At 45.5% G+C, this 16,093-nt stretch overlaps 1 protein-coding gene across 2 annotated transcripts in view; it reads left to right on the top strand.

Annotated features, from left to right (window-relative positions):
• Positions 1–16,093, top strand: part of SETD5 (SET domain containing 5) — a 63,514-nt gene that overhangs the window by 21,495 nt on the left and 25,926 nt on the right. For both annotated transcript variants that reach the window (XM_081181738.1, XM_081181739.1), the window contains exons 2-13: positions 5,698–5,872; positions 8,496–8,601; positions 10,301–10,512; positions 11,309–11,367; positions 11,681–11,868; positions 13,091–13,129; positions 13,629–13,871; positions 14,290–14,438; positions 14,628–14,745; positions 15,210–15,319; positions 15,570–15,810; positions 16,000–16,080. In XM_081181738.1, coding sequence (XP_081037864.1) covers positions 5,802–5,872; positions 8,496–8,601; positions 10,301–10,512; positions 11,309–11,367; positions 11,681–11,868; positions 13,091–13,129; positions 13,629–13,871; positions 14,290–14,438; positions 14,628–14,745; positions 15,210–15,319; positions 15,570–15,810; positions 16,000–16,080 — 1,617 coding nt within the window. In that variant the 5' untranslated portion in view covers positions 5,698–5,801. The remainder of the gene's footprint in view (positions 1–5,697; positions 5,873–8,495; positions 8,602–10,300; positions 10,513–11,308; positions 11,368–11,680; positions 11,869–13,090; positions 13,130–13,628; positions 13,872–14,289; positions 14,439–14,627; positions 14,746–15,209; positions 15,320–15,569; positions 15,811–15,999; positions 16,081–16,093) is intronic.

Consider the following 16,093-nt stretch of genomic DNA (forward strand, 5'->3'; position numbering starts at 1 on the left):
GAATCCAGAAGTGTTGGCTTGCATTTTTGTTGTTTGGTGTGTTTCTGAAATTGCTTGTTCCTCTGATTTTCATTCTCATTAATTCTACTTTAGTATCAGCTGCACATGTGTTTCCCCTCTAGATCATTGACTCAATAATGCTAGTTCTTCCTGATTTTCGCTGTTTGACTCTTTCTTAGTTTCTGTTCATATTTGTGTGCTTTCAGCCAGTTTTCAGGACCATCTCAGAATGACATTTTCAGGGCTGGCGTGACAAAGAATTGCAATCCTCTAAAATTGCGTGTAGTTGCTACTTTGCTGATCTTACAGAGCTATCAGCATGGCTGAAGAACCCAGTGGATTTGGAAACAAGAATATGAAGGGAAAGCATATGTGGAGGATGCACAGATCTGAGGGGGAAAGAAATTGAGGAAGAAGTGTTGGGAGAAGTGGTTGTACAAGGCCTAGAGACTTGGGCTGATAAGGAAGGTTTGAAATATGGAGGCTGTGATCCAGAAGCCAAGGAGGCAGTGGCCCAGTTTGCAAACAATATTAAGAGATCGTTTTAACACATGCAGGTGTTTTGCTCCTCGCTCAGCTCTTTCCTGTGCTTTGTGGTCAGAGGAAACAAGCTAGTGTTGGGCCTCATGTGCAAACCCAAGCTTTTGTGGGCTCGTGGTTTGTTTCTCTCCAAACAACGATAGGCTGGCCAAGAACAAACCTTGGCCCCTCTTCGTGGTTTGTTTGGAGAGAAACAAAACCAGGGGCCTGCTCCTCATGACATGGCCCACCAGACTCTGCCTTGTTTATAGCTTGTTTCTCCCACACACAGTGCATCCAGGAGCTGGAGAGGAGCAAAGAATTTGCACATGCTAAACACAAGTTCACAGAATCATAGATTTGTAGAGTTGGAAGGGACCACAAGGGTCAACTAGTTCGACGCTGCAGTGCAGAAATCTCTCAACCGACTTGGGGCTCAAACCCACAACTCTGAGATTAAGAGTCTCATGCTCTACACCAAACTGAGCTATCACTCAACCTGTTCAGTTTAATGTTATGTGTCAACCATCTTGATCACTGTGTTAGTATGTTAAAAGTGAAAACTGTGACTGCAGTTTTCTTGCAAGCATAATTCTCCCAACTTTTTTTGTTAAGATGACAGTATATTTTGTAAATATGTGGCAGTTTATAACTGTATCCAAATGTGAAGAAACTTGGAAAAATATAATTAAGGTTTTTTCTTCTTCACCTTGGCTATTATATATGCTAGGAACACCCACCCACACCCCTGCATAATGCAAACTGCTACAAGCCTTAAAGCAATGTTTCAGGTTCAACATCCAACACAGACTTTGTCACTACCCCTATTTTATGCATTATTGCACTTGACCTTTACACCCAACCAGGTATACAGGGCCTGAATACAGTACTAGGCTTCCTTGATAATTTTCAGAATGTGACACCCAGATTGAAGGGTGACCAGCAGATCACTGCTGATCACATCACATCATTGTTTTGGATAGATACACAGAACTCCCAAGTTTTGATATTCACCAGTTTTGATATTGGATGTTATGTGGCTCTGTCTAGGATACAAGTTAATGCTGTATCATAACCTGTCTTAAATCTTCAGAGGCCATTGGCCTTTGAAATGTGGATGATTGGCATTTTAAGCTTGCAGTTAATCAAATGACTATTTTATTTGTAAACTGCTTTGAATTTGATTTCATCCTAGGGTGGAATATGAATACCTTAATAAATAAAGAGTTGTCTGTAGCTTCATAAGTTACCATTAATTACCTGATTACAGCTGCAAATCTATGTGTTTGTTTGTTTGGAACCATATTCACTGTATAGAGGCTATTTATTCTCTCCTGCCAACCTAGCAGTTCGAAAGCACGTCAAAGTGCAAGTAGATTAATAGGTACCGCTCCGGCGGTAAGGTAAACGGCATTTCCATGCACTGCTCTGGTTCACCAGAAGCGGCTTAGTCATGCTGGCCACATGACCCGGAAGCTGTACGCCGGCTCTCTCGGCCAATAAAGCGAGATGAGCGCTGCAACCCCAGAGTCGGTCACGACTGGACCTAATGGTCAGGGGTCCCTTTACTTTACCTTTAAGAACTGTGTGTTGAGGATGACAGTAAAAGTTGCACATGGGTCACTCAGAGTTTCTCTCCTCAATCTCACCGGTGGTATAGCTTTTTCTTCACTGTCATATGAGTCTTGAAGTCACCTGAATCTACCCTATGCAATGTAGAAAGTAAGATCAGTGTGGGAGACTTGTATAGACTGATAAAACCTTTCAGGAGAGTTCTAATTCTGATTCCTGTCCAGCTCCCCCCCTCTTGATTTACAATGCGGTTTTCAAAAGATGCATGCCCTTTTTGGTCTTTAGAAGAAAGGTGGACATTATCACCATTATTGGGTGTTAGAAATGTTTGAGATTGTTTGGTGCTTTGTATTGGCTGCATTATGTAGGCCAAATAGAATTCTAATGACTGGGCATCCTTCTGCCCTGTCTGGGGCTCAAACTAGACTGGGAGCCCTGCCCCCTTCTTTTTCGGAATTCAGAGACACAGCTCATGAGATTCAGCAGAAAAGGATTAAGCCCCCACAGAGCAGCCCCTTTGGTTTGAACCCAGCCTAGTCCAGAGGAGGGGGCACTGAGCTTCATTGTCCTATTGTTTTTATAGACAAAACGTTCCAGCCGGCTCTTCATCTTGCCTCCAAAGTCTCAGCCACATCGGTCAGATGGGAGTGAAGGATAAAGGGAGATGGCTGAAACAAAGATTGCACTATTCTGTTGCTCTTGCATCCTGAATGTTGAGGCAGTTTCAGATTTGATAGTCATGGAGTTGATATATAGATGGCATATTTAGTCTATTCTGGCCATTTCCATATAACACTACCAGGAAAAAATTGATACTGCCCTCTCTCCCTTGAACAGATCCCCAGATCAAGGCATCAGGTAATTTCAATTCCTGTACGACAGCCTGGTTGTACACCTGCCCTGGTGTTGTTGTTGTTGTTACTAGAGAACCTCGTTGTGTAGTATGGGTGAGACCTTCTCCTTAATGTTTGTAGGGCTGCATGAATCAGCCTAGTGGCTTCTTCCAGTCTCTGCATAATCCTCACTTGTAAGGTCCAAAACATGTCCCTGCTCTTCCATTTATCAAGCCTTGTTGGCTCCCATTTTCTTTGTTATTTCTGTTGTACTTAGTTTTGTGAGCTCTTTATTCAGGGGTCATGTCGCACTGGTATTGGGTTCCATGTCTAGCACATTGTTGGTGCTCCACTATTAAGTAGCGATAGTGTTGTGGGTGAAAGCAGCTAAATTCTCCTGTCCTTTTCCATTACTGAAGTTCCTCCTACAAGATACTGTCCATAATTAAGCTGTTGTTGTTTTTCTTAATTAAGGATGAGCCTTGATGTTCTTCCTAAGTCCTTGCGAATCTGGCTTAGGGCTGTTGGACTAGAAACAGCAGGCCTTTCTTTCATTGCGTGGCCAGATCTCAGAAGGAACCAGAATGGTGCTTGCCATTCAGTGCAAGCAAACCCATATTTGGACTGTTTGGCAAACCTTAAAGGAACCCCTGGGATTCCCATGCTCTCGCCTGTGAATAAGTGGGGCAAAACCTTGTTTGAGTACCAGTGCAGCCCACATTCACTGCTTTACACAGTAGTGAGCATTCCTGGACAGAATGGAAGACTCCAAAGACAATCTGCAATTGCATATTCTCTTACCTCGTGTGTGTGTGTGTGTATGTATATTCAGGCACACGGTCACACACAGGTTCTAATGTGCCAGGTAAATACTTCCTCTGTAGAAATGTGCATGTGATGTAGCTCCTTTTATGGCTGCAGATAATGCTATTAACTGTAGAAACATTCTGAAGAAATTTTCCAGCCCCTCCTAGCAAGATGTGATCCATATTTCTACACCCTCTTTCAGAGGGGAACAATTACTAGCCTTTTCTCGGCTTCCCTATCGGTGAAGTGATTTGATACCTGATGGTGCCTTGCTCATAGGGAGCGATGCATGTTAAGTTCTGTGCCTTCTGCATTTGGCCCAACCTGTACTAGTAATAATTACAAAGCTTGAATGCTTGTTTCCCACACAAAGAGCTGCCCTGATGGCATGGCTAGCCCTGAAGAATGGGAAGAAAGTGCAAAGGAACTAGGTCAGAAAGAAAGTGCAACATTTATTTGCTTCTCCCACATTCCACCACGATCACATCACAGACCTCATCCTTGTATATGGGTGATTTGTGGAGGTAGGAAAGATCTTGAAAGGCTACAGTGGGCAGCAGCTGTTCCAAGTTCTCTGTAATAGGAATGAACAGATTGTTAATTAGTAATATGTCTACCATGGGCAAAGAACCATTGGTTTCACAAAAGCAGTTTGTGGCAAGGCAAGGTGGATGGTCGATGATTGAACCCTTTAGAGCCAGCAGCACCTACTGGTGAGCTTTCCCCACCTGCTTTAATCCACAAGTTCCTGCTGCCCTCCAAGAGCTTGGGAGTAAACACCTCCCCCAAGTGATCTGCTCTGCAGATACAAATCTATTCCCAAAGGATAGAGCCCCCCTGCACAGCCTGGATACACCTGCAAGGCACAAACTAAATATCCTCTTACTTACTGGAAGGCCTCGAGCTCTGTTGAGGCAGGTACAGACAGGTTGCATGTAGGCCGAACCATCCACTGCAACTCTCACTTCATGCTCCCTTCCTTACTTAAGTCCTCCCCCCCCCCCTCAAGTTGGCCTTTGTATCAGGGCTGCTTCTCATTCTGTACTTAGTTGCAGTTGAGTGTAGATGCCGGATTACATAGCATACCAAATCTGAATGGTGGATCTGTGTGTGTTTAGTTACTTGTCTCTGCAAAATATATGAAAGAGTAGGGCCCATTCCTTTCCTGGTAGCTGCTTCTCTGTATATTTCCAAGTAACACAGTGGTTTAAATGTCCATGTTGTGTTCAGGTCTGAAGAGAGGCACATGTACTGTATGTTGTACTTTAGTATCAGAGTACAAAACAGAGAGAGGCACGGCCTTTGGGCTCATTACTTCCTTCAATTGTGCAGCCATCTGCCTTCGACTGTTCCCCCTTTCACCACCATGTCAGATATGCCCCTTTCCCCCTGTTCCTCTTGTGTTAAACCTTGTCCCAAGTGAGCATGAGGGATTTGGGAGATGACTTTGCATCTCATGCACATCTGTGAAGCTCAGGAACTGGGTTTTGGCACTAGGGTTGTCATGAGGATCATTCTGAAATAAATCATTACAGAAATGAATAAATGCCTTCCATGCTGCTTTCTTTTCTCATTGGCTGCTGTGGGATTCTATCTGAAAACACACACACACACACACACACACACACACACACACACACACACACGTTGTGCTCTGCCTCCCCTACTGGCAGTTTTACCCATGTGACTGTCTTTTGCAAGACAGGCCTGCGGGCCTCTTGCCTGTGCTTGGCATTCTCTTTTATGGCACGAGGAAATATCTGCATGTGAACCAGGTGGCCATATTTGAGAGGAGATTATGTAAAAGTAATGCAGAGGCAAGAGACAACACGCATCCTCTGAAGTTTCTCATTCCTTCAGCCTGCACTGTCCTCAACTTTAGGATGGTTTTGCAGGCAGGGTGAACCATATGTCTGTGGCAATGATACACAAAAATGCAGTGCATTGTTTCTTTTCCCCTTGGCAGGTTTCCCCATGTCCGTGACGTGTTGGCCGAGGCTCTGCGGCTGCTCCCCGCCCTTGGAGCCGCCAGTCGCTACCCTTTGGACTCCGTGATCCCTGACAAACGTCATGAGCATTGCAATCCCTCTGGGAGTCACCACACCAGATACATCTTATTCAGATATGGCTGCTGGATCTGAGTAAGTTCTGCCTTGCCTGCTAGCGTGTGAAGGGCATGGAATCAGGCCTCGGTGTTCAGACTTGAGCTGTCCTGCTGAGCCCGGGATAGCAGGGAGTAAGCTAGCTTTGCAACAGATAAACCAGAAAGCAGAGATGGTATCTGGTGCACACATTTGATCGCGACGGAACACCAAACAGAAGCACTTCCCCCTTTCCCTCAAATTGCGTCCAAGAAGAGGCACTGTCTAGAATACTGCTTTCCCAGTGATCTTTAATTCACACCTGTTGTATCATACCTTGGTTGATAGGTATCTTGCAAGACATGAGCCCTGACGGTACTCTTCTTTTCCTCTCCTGTAGCCTAAGTTGCATGGTGCTGCTGATACAGATGGCTGTGTGATGTGGGTAAGGAGGATCTTTCAGGCATCGGGCCTCTTGCCTATCTCAAACTGTTAAGTAGATTTTTCACCCCTTTAGTGTGGCTCTTTTCCCGAGGGAGGCTTGTAAGGTAGCTTGTGGGAAACTTCCTGCGCCAAAACCCAAATGAAGTGTCTACACTACAGGAAGGAAGATGCCTGGAGTTGAATTGATCGTTGAGCTTAGTCAGGCACGGAAAGAGGGTCATGCCTTGCTGATGCTGTTCTGTGCTCCTGCACTTGTCTTCAGCAGTTTCTCCCAAGAATGGAGCACTGTGAAGGGCCAGACACACTGTTTGAACCACCTGCTTGACAGACTGTACTCAGGAGACACTGAAAGCTCTGTGTATCTGGCCTCTGTTTGGTGGGCTTTTGTGAGGCGCTAGCATTCATGAAACACTCCTTTTTCCTGCATCTTTTTGTGTATCTGGATACACGGTGTAGTATATCGTGTCTGGTTTTGTTTCATACCACGGACCTGATCAGGCTTTGTTGAGCACCTGTCCAGCTCAGCTTCAATCATACTGCATCTGGAGTATTCTCAGCAAATAAGCGCACTACAAAATAAATGTCCTTTGCTTTGTTTCCTGTCTAATGTTAGATCTGTTCTGAATATACGTCTCACTTCATAGCTATTTCTGTCAGGTCTTCTTGTTTTGATGACAGTTTTTTGTGTTTTGTTTTACTGGGAATGTTTAGGATCACATTCCATGATACTGTCAGGTTGCAGTGGCCTTGCGTTCTGTCGTCTTATATATAGAGCCCTGAAAAGGCTGTAGCTGTTACCCGTCCTGTCCTTGCCCTCCTTGGGAGCGTGGAGGTAGAAGCAGCTATGTTAAGATTGTTTCATAGCACTAGACTTCAGATGCATGTAGGTAAAGGGTCTGCCAGTCAACGTTTGCTCTGCTATCATGTGCCACCAAACCTTCATGGCCAAAGAGTAGCCACAATTTGAAGAAGGGTCTCTGCTTGAGTTGTATTAATTTTCAAGAGCAAGCTCCAGGGACTTGGGATGCAAAAGTAGAAATGGGCATGGAAAAGCTACTTTTGTTAGTAGGGTATCAAGAAAGGAACACATTGATTCAAGATTAAGCTTCTATAGGTAGAGGAGTTGCTGGTTTTACCAGTCCCACTGTTTTGAAGATCTCTGTAATTTAATTTAGCACAACAGAGCAGTAGTTAGGAATGAGGAGTTTGCGGTCATCTTGGAGAGAGACAGGAGTTCCAATAAGCAAGTACCGTGTGGCCACCCGTCCTCTTCCTGGCTGTAGCTTTTGAAAGTTGACTGCAGTTGCAGAAAGGACATTTCCTGAACCATATCCCTAATGCGTGCTTGCAGCGGCAGCTCCTCCTCCTCTTAGTCCTCCCCCCTCCTTCCAAAGAGAGCAATTTCTCCTTCTGGCATCAAGGCTTTGGCTTCATCACCTACGCTTTTCCTGTTTCCTTTTCTATAACAAGGACTCCCACAGCCTTTCACTAATTGCCCATTTTGTACAGTACCGTATTCTGAGTTGATTTTTTTCTGCCACCTTGTGGTGGAATGTTGCAATTTTCGGTCAGTAATTAGTTGGGAATTCACCGCATCATCCCATAAGAAAGCAGGGTATCCTGAATATTTTAGTTTGTCCGGAGTTCCTTCCGATCCAGGTCATAGATATTCCTGTAGCTCTTGGCCTATTTTTGTCAAGTACTCTCAAGAGCTCCCATCACTAGAAAATTGTGTCTCGGCTCCTATCTGTATTGAGCAACTCATTGCATTTGAAGCAGCAGTATGTAGACGTTGTGGCCTGAAAGGTATTGCCCTTTAAAGTCTGAGGCTGTGGCGGGGTGATCTCAAATTGTATAGAGTTGAGTGGGGATCAGGAGGAGGAGCAAATCCACGAAGGGTTTAAAGTGAAATGAACAGCTAGCAGAATAATCCAGCGAGCAGCATTGTCAGCAGCTTTTACCTTCCTGTTGCCTCTTGCTGAAGCAGGGTTGCTCGTATTGCTTATCCGGGATGCCTCATTTTGAGGCAGCTGCCAGTCACTCGCCCTTCCCTAGCCCCTGCTTTATGCAGAATCCGGCCTTCATGGATTCCATACCTCACTTGCCCCTCAGAAAAGGTATGTCCATTCTCGGCCGGATATCTGTGTGGCATGAGAGAAACTGCTAAGACCTGGCTAATTTTTTTCTTCAAAGAACCACTTCCTCTACTGATTGGTTCTGCTCTTGGCCCTTTCTGCAGCCCAGAGTCTGTGGAAGCTAGCCCAGCTGTTGGTGAGAAAAATGTGTATGCAAGTCATGGCTACGGGGCCTCCCAGAGGCACAGCTACCGAGGGCTGCCTTATGCAGTGAGTACCGTCTCTCTTATCTGCAGCCGACTCATCTATTTTACCCATCCCCTCTCCCTGGCTTGTGCATGATTGAGCTGTATATCTTCTTTGAGGACGGCAGCATTGCCAAGTAACACATGGGCACTGAATTTCTAGCCCCGCGTTTGTGTTTGTTTAGTGCTTGCAGACAACTTACTGCGAAAGGGAAGTATGGAACTAGAACAGCCTAGTAAACAAGCCCACAAAGTTACTGCATTTCCAGAAAATCAGCCGGCATGAGAACATAGGCTACCCGCCTCTTAGCAAGACAGTGTTAAAAGAAAGCTTTCTGCCGAGGGAGCTGGCAAGAGGAGTGGTCTACCGCTCTTCCGCCGTGTGCCAGTCACAGAGGAAGGGCTGCCTTTCCACTGTGACCAGCACAGAAGGCAAACTGGCTGGTGGAGGAGGAGGAGGACAGAGTGATGGGCCTGTTCGTTCACCTGCATTGAATACCTGGCCTCCTTTGCCTGCCGAGTGAGTTGTTAAATGCAGGCTTGGACTAGAAGGTGAGGGGGGCATCTCTTTTTCCCTTTTTGGTCTTTAGCACTGACTGCTCATAGAAACTACTACCCAGGGTAGACCTACCGATTGCAGGTAGATTTTTCTAATGAAGTTCCCCTCGCCCCTCCCCCAAAAGTGTATTGATAAGCCCCAGTATTTTGAAAGTTGAAAGCATAGGTTTCAGAATCAAGCCAGTTTGAAAGACAGCTTGCAGTTTTTCTGTGCTTAACAGTGCAGAATGCTTGCATACACATGCAGGTCTCTGCCTTAAGAAAAGCAAGAGGGACCTGCAAGGAAATGTTATGGTGTGGAGTGTGCTGGCTCAGGTTTTCAGCTGTCCCATTCCATCGTTTTTCATTCTCCATCACTGCCACCCTGTCTACACCTGTCAGCCAGCCAGTATTTCGTGCCCATCGAGAATGCTCAGTCCTCACAGGATGGTTTGGGGCATTTTTTTCCATTTTGGGGGTTTGAGGAGGTGGAGTGGGTATACTTATGCTGAACCCCAAACACATTAAATTATTGAATTTCTCTGTCAATATCTGTGAGCAGCTCTCATTCCAAACTTGGGGACAGTTTAAAATAACTTCTTTGAACCAGAAAATGACGTATCCAGACATTGAGATGCTTATTTCTACCCTATACATATGCATACATACTCTGTCTTCTGGTTCCAGACACTCCATTCTCCCCCTGCATCCCACCCGGTTGCCATTTTCACCCCTTAGTCTCCACATTTTGTGCCTTGAAAAGATAGCATAGAGCTGTTTGAGGCGTTTTCCCTGCAGATTTTTTTGGTACTTGTTGCAAGCCCCTGATTTCCTCTGAGACTGCTGGTACTTCTTTCTTGTGTGTGGGTAGTGTGGTTTTGTTTCCATTAGCACAAGCATAGGTAGTTCAAATCAGTGTTAGTACATTTTGCTAAGACGCCTGGATATCAGGGCTTTCTTTATCTGTGGTTGGACTGAGAAAACAATTGCTCCGCCCAGTTTTAGAGAGAGTTCAAAGTTGTAGGTCCTTGCTCTGTTAGCCAGAGTTCCTGTCGCTCCTCAAATCTGTGCATGTGGTGGTGGGTAGGTTTTGGAAGTGTCTTAGGGCTCACATGTTGTGTAAAGTCATGCCTCTTGCTCTCCTCCCCCGCATTCAAAATAAAACTGATGCAAATGTTTGTTTTCAGGATCATAATTACGGAGCCCCTCCTCCTCCGACCCCTCCTGCTTCTCCCCCTGTCCAGACCATCATCCCTCGTGCAGAACTGAATGGCCTACACTCTCATGATGAGGAGAATTCTGGGGACACAGAGAGTTCTTCAGAAGCAGAGTCTATTCCTAGCTGGTGTCACTGTAGTCTCTCCCAAGATGGTTTCCTCATCAAATGTGAGAAGTGCAGGTAAGTTCTTGCCTGTAGGCAGCTTCATACATGGGAAACGAGGGGGGTGGGGAGAATGTTTAAAGAGGCTTCCTGATTGCTCAGTGGACCATTTTCTTTACCTTCAATTGGTCACTGCAGCAAAGGAGCTGACTTACACAAAATCAACACGCACATTTTCACAATCCAGAAGCCAAATCCTGCAAGTTCATCAGATCAAATAAATAGTACCAATGTCAGATTGTCTAAAAGTGATTTGTTTGAGCTGACCAAATGCAGTTGGTTAAATAATCATACCTTATGCTCAGTGGAGTGTGTCTGAAACTCTCCATGAAGTTAGGTGCTTCTAATGCAATGGTGAAAGAGTAATAGCGAAGGAGAGGTGGAACTTCTTCAGAGATTGGCAAGCAGCAGAAGGGGGCTTGGGGGTCATAAGGAACATGAGATCTGATGTCTTTCCACTTTCCTGTCCTTCCAGGCCATCACTGGTCCAGGGCATTTCAGTGGCTCTGCTTTCACCCACTGTAGGCTTATTTCCACACATACGAGAGCTAAGAATGTGGTCTTTCTGAAACTTGAAAGATGGGGCTCTTGAGAACATGAATATTGCACTGGGCACACAGCCCATTATTTGCTGAAGCGATGGCCTTGGACGTGAATGTGTGAAGCCGAGACGTGGCCATTAAATTCATTTTAACTTTATATAACACTTTGATGTCAGGTGATCTGGTGTTCCGCTGAAGACCCAAGGTTAATTTATTTTAAGCAATATAACCCTTAATAATGCCTACTTTTGGTTTCTGTTGCCCTTTTGCAGGGGGCTTAACCGAGGGAAAGTGATCAGACTTCGTCGGAGGAAGCAAGACAACGTGTCAGGTGAGTTAGTGCCCCCAGGCTTGCGGGATTTGAATGAGCGGGTGCCCTGATGCAGTGAGAGTGCTCTGTGTCTCATTGCCTCTCTTTGTCATCTTTCCCAGTTTACCTGAGATCTCAAGAGTATAGGGTAGGTACAATGGAAGAGCTGAAAGGGGCAAGCGCAAAGCAAGTTGCCATTGTGAGTGGAAGATGATTGTTCCTTGCAGCCTTTTGGGGAGAAGAGTGCAATGTTAACTCACCGGGGTGGGACAGGGCAGGCACAAGTTTTTTCAGAACAAAGGGGAAGTTGCCAACAAGACATTTTTCACGGCAGGCGGGGACAGCAGTGCAACTGAGAGCTGGGACGAGGAGCTCTCTCCCTCCACAGTGTTGTACACTGCTACACAACACACCCCTACGAGCATCACTCTGACCGTCAATCGGGTCTGCAGAACCAAACCCAAAAAGAGGAAAAGAAATACAGAGAGAACTCGTACGGCACCAAAAGCCAAAAAAATCAAGGTATGTCAATAGATACGGTTGTCGGTGAATCCAGCCAGTTACTAAGTAAGCGTTTGGGAGGATGTCTGGTCGTTTTCCTCTAATCTCCTCCTTATTGGTATGCAGCCTTCCATATCCTGATGATGATCTCCTTCTGGGTTTTTTTGGGGGGGGTAGTGGGGGGACAGATGCTGTGGACAAAACGAACACGAACAGTGACAATGTGTTCCACCGATGCCTGAAGTGGAATTGTGTCACCATGCCCACAGCTCAGGCAGGGCTGCAACTGTGGGGAAAGGGAGGGCTTTTCTGATTGCTTAAGCAGTCGTTTGAACAACAACAACAAAACCACACCAACAACCCCAAAGGACTCTACATGCATCTTACTTACGGAGATACAAAACTAATATTATTGAATTAGTAAGAACTAAACTGACTTCCAGCATTCTAGCCAATCAGCATCAAGTAAAAAAATGAATGCTAAGCATCTACCACTAAATAAGAACAACAATAGTATTTTAATCATACAACATCAAGAAATGACTTGCATTTAATTTTTTCCATTTCAAATTGACACCCCACCCTCCCAATGCATAAATGATCTTTGGTTCCTTTACCACACAATGTTCAGACTTTGGATATAGAGACCCATGGGTGGAAAACTGTGGGTTTGGATGCAGCAAAATCTGGCTGATCTATATTGTGCATATACAGAAGAATTGTTCCTACAAAGCAAATTTGTTTATAAAAAGTTACTTTTTGGTTAATATTCTACACATTTTACATGATTCTCTCCTGCATAAGCTAACAAAAATAATGCATATTAAAGTAATTCTTAAGCAGCAGCTCTCTTCTTACTTAGAAGGGACTCTGGATACTTGGAAGAGTTTTTATTTGGGAATTTCGTTTTGCTGTTTGATACCCACAGAAAGATTTTATGGTGGCATAACTGTGTATACTCTGCTGTGGTTCCTTTGCTCTTCTTTCAGAGCCTGTTCTTTGCTTTGTGGAAGTGCTACTTGGCCAAAGCTGCGACAATCCGTGCTTGTCGTCTAGGGAGGTTCTGGAAAAGGCAGCCAACCCTTTAGGGAGGTGGGGGAGTCTACCATTGAAAGTTACACTGGGATCAGTTTTTCTTCTAGTCCTTGTTGCAGTTTTGCATCTGTGCCCCTTATTTAGCATGAATGAGCACAGATATATAGGGCAAAAATACTGATGGTCATTTGTCTTACTCTTTCAACAGGCTTTTAGAGAAGGTTCACGGAAGTCTTTGCGGATGAAGGTGAGTTAAGCCACATACCTGATCCCAGAATACAGTTTCATGCCTGTAACGCAATTAATGACTCCTGGTTTTGTTCTCAAGGACTACTGAGCCCAGCTTACTGGTCATCAGCATGTATGAAACTTCATGGTTATCATTTGACCCGGTCCAAGATGGTTGTGGCATTATTGTTGAGACAGGTGCACATTTAAAGGACTTTGGTGTGCAAGGCAGGGATGTTGAAGAGCAGAGACGTTGAAGGGCTCATTAGTTTTCTAAGCGATGTGGTTGGAATGGGCTCAAGTACTGTTGTGCTGGTTACCTGAGGCTACTTGAGTAGAGACCAGGATGGGGAGAACTTTGAAAATGCCACAAAAAAAGCTGGCTGAGAACAAGGACCACACAGAGTTAGGTGGTTATTTTCCTAGTTATAGGCTGCTCTGTCACCACAAGCAGCCCCGGTGCTTTTCACAGAGCCCTTATGCCGTATAGACATTGAACTGACTCCCTTTTGGTGCAGAACTCTCCTTCAGAAGCCCATGCCCTGGATGAGAATACGGCAGAGGGGTGGGAAAACCGCATAAGGCTCTGGACCGATCAGTATGAAGAAGCCTTCACTAACCAATACAGCGCGGATGTACAGAACCTCCTGGAGCACCATCTAAATGCCAATAAAGAGTTTGTGGGCAAGGCGGCTGTGCTGGACACAATCAATAAGACAGAGCTGTTCTGTAACAACACTGTCATTGGCTCTCAGATGCAGGTAAACAAGTAGACCCCCAAGTGGCGGTAGGCCAGTTGGCTGCATGCTAGGGTGGTGGGTCATTGATAAGGCCCGGGTTTGAAAGATGCTCTTTTGCCTCTAGATGCAAGCAAGCTTATACATAGGGGAGAGCAGATAAGGTGAAGCTCGGGGAGGTATGAAACGACAGTCCTTCTCTCCCCGTCCTCCTTTCCTGGCTCATTAGATAAGATTCTTTTCAGGTATAAAATATTCCTGGTCTGGCCAGCAATGCTACCTTGAGCATGTCTGCTACTTCAGTTCATGCATTCTGGTAGACAATTAAATATGGCCAGTGATCTCAGACCCTGGTTGCTCAGCTGCTTTTAACAAATGCAGCCATACACATGGACCTTCCCCCTGCCGTGTGGGTCCTAAATTCTCTCTCTTAACTTGGCAGCTGCAGCTAGGGAGAGTGACACGGGTTCAGAAGCACCGGAAGATCCTGAGGGCGGCCAGAGATCTGGCTGTGGACACTCTTATAATTGAGTATCGTGGGAAAGTGATGCTGCGGCAACAGTTCGAGGTCAATGGGCACTTCTTCAAAAAGTAAGAATGCTGAGCGGTCTGAAAAGTGGAACCGTTTTGGGGGCTGGTGCGGGTGGGAGGTTCCCCACAATCGATTGGTTTTAGAAATGAATATGCGTTATGCGGTGGTGCGTCCAGCGCTCCACGGATGCCTTGTAGGCTTGGCTGTGTTTGCCATTAAGGTTACAAGTGCTGTTCTTTCTTTTTTAGGCCGTATCCCTTTGTGCTGTTCTACTCCAAGTTTAACAGTGTTGAGATGTGTGTGGATGCTCGGACTTTTGGTAATGATGCTAGATTCATCAGGCGCTCCTGTACACCAAATGCAGAGGTAAGTGGTTGCTGTGGTGTTTGGCATTTTGATAGGTGTGAAAATTTGGCTTGTATTGGTTGAGTTTGTGGTCGGCCACGACTTCAAACAAAGATCGCCCTACCAGCCCAAAAGTGCTGGATCCTCAGATCCTTTATACAATATTGATCCTGCAGAATATTTTACCAGTAGCCCCAGAAGGACAAACACTTGGACATTGTGGTCTTCAGCAGGTGGAATTATGGTCCATCTGTCCTGCATTCTCCATCAAGTATCCCAGTCCTCGACAGAATTCAGAATTCCCTACCTAGCAAAGCAAATCCTTCCAGTCTCAAATGTATACATCACGTTTCACAACTTGGTTGTTCTAAACTAACAGTTGCTTAAAGAGACTGGCTTTGCTGCTACTTCATTGAAACTCAGCTTTTGCAATGTGGCACATGCTTGACTTTTGGAATTGTAACGTTTCTGTTTGTGTGTTGAAGGTTCGCCATGTGATAGCAGGTGGGATGATTCACCTGTGCATATATGCTGTTACATCCATTGCCAAGGATGCAGAGGTCACCATTGCCTTTGACTATGAGTACAATAACTGGTGAGCGTTTGTTACTTGCTTATTGGAGACTTGCCCTTCTTCCCTCAGTACTGACCTTTTCATTTGTGCCCCTGCTTTTTGGTTTTTGTTGTCAAATTACATTCTCAGCCTCTCGGGTGGTAAAGGTCATAATGGGAGCAGTTCCCCCATCTCTTTCCTAGACATTTAGCTCAACGGTATACTTACATATTGTTTCTCAAGACATTGTGAAGCGATACTAATATATTCTGTGTCTTTTGTGATGGGGCAGCAACTATAAAGTGGATTGTGCCTGTCACAAGGGAAACCGGAGTTGCCCTGTGCAGAAACGGAGTCCAAACACTGTAGAACAGCTGCCTCCACCTGTTCTAGACACTCTGATTGGAGCAGAGACCAGGCGTCGGAAAGCTCGTCGGAAGGAGCTAGAGCAGCGGGAAGCTGCATCAGATGAGAACAGCAATCCACAGCCAGAGGAAGTCCCTGAGGGACTTGCTGCAGCCAGTGATAATGAGGTAAAGTCTCCACTATCCTATAGCATTGAGTGTTGGTCACTAACTCTGGAGGAACTTGTTCCCAGAGGGAATGACTTCCCTGGGCACAGAGCAGCCCCAGCCCCAGTGAAATGCTGGACGTTCACGGTAATTGTCCCATATCTTTTTGCAGCTGTGACTGCTGCTGAGGTCCATTCTCTCACATTTCAGGTTGCAGACAAAGAAGAGAAGCAAGAAGAGGAGAAAGAAGCCACTGCGGATGACCAGGGAGGTCTCACTCAGAACAGACGGGCAAGTATCTTTT

The sequence above is a fragment of the Podarcis bocagei genome (genome assembly GCF_964188305.1).
Source record: "Podarcis bocagei genome assembly, chromosome: 2".
Classification (NCBI taxonomy): Eukaryota; Metazoa; Chordata; class Lepidosauria; order Squamata; family Lacertidae; genus Podarcis; species Podarcis bocagei.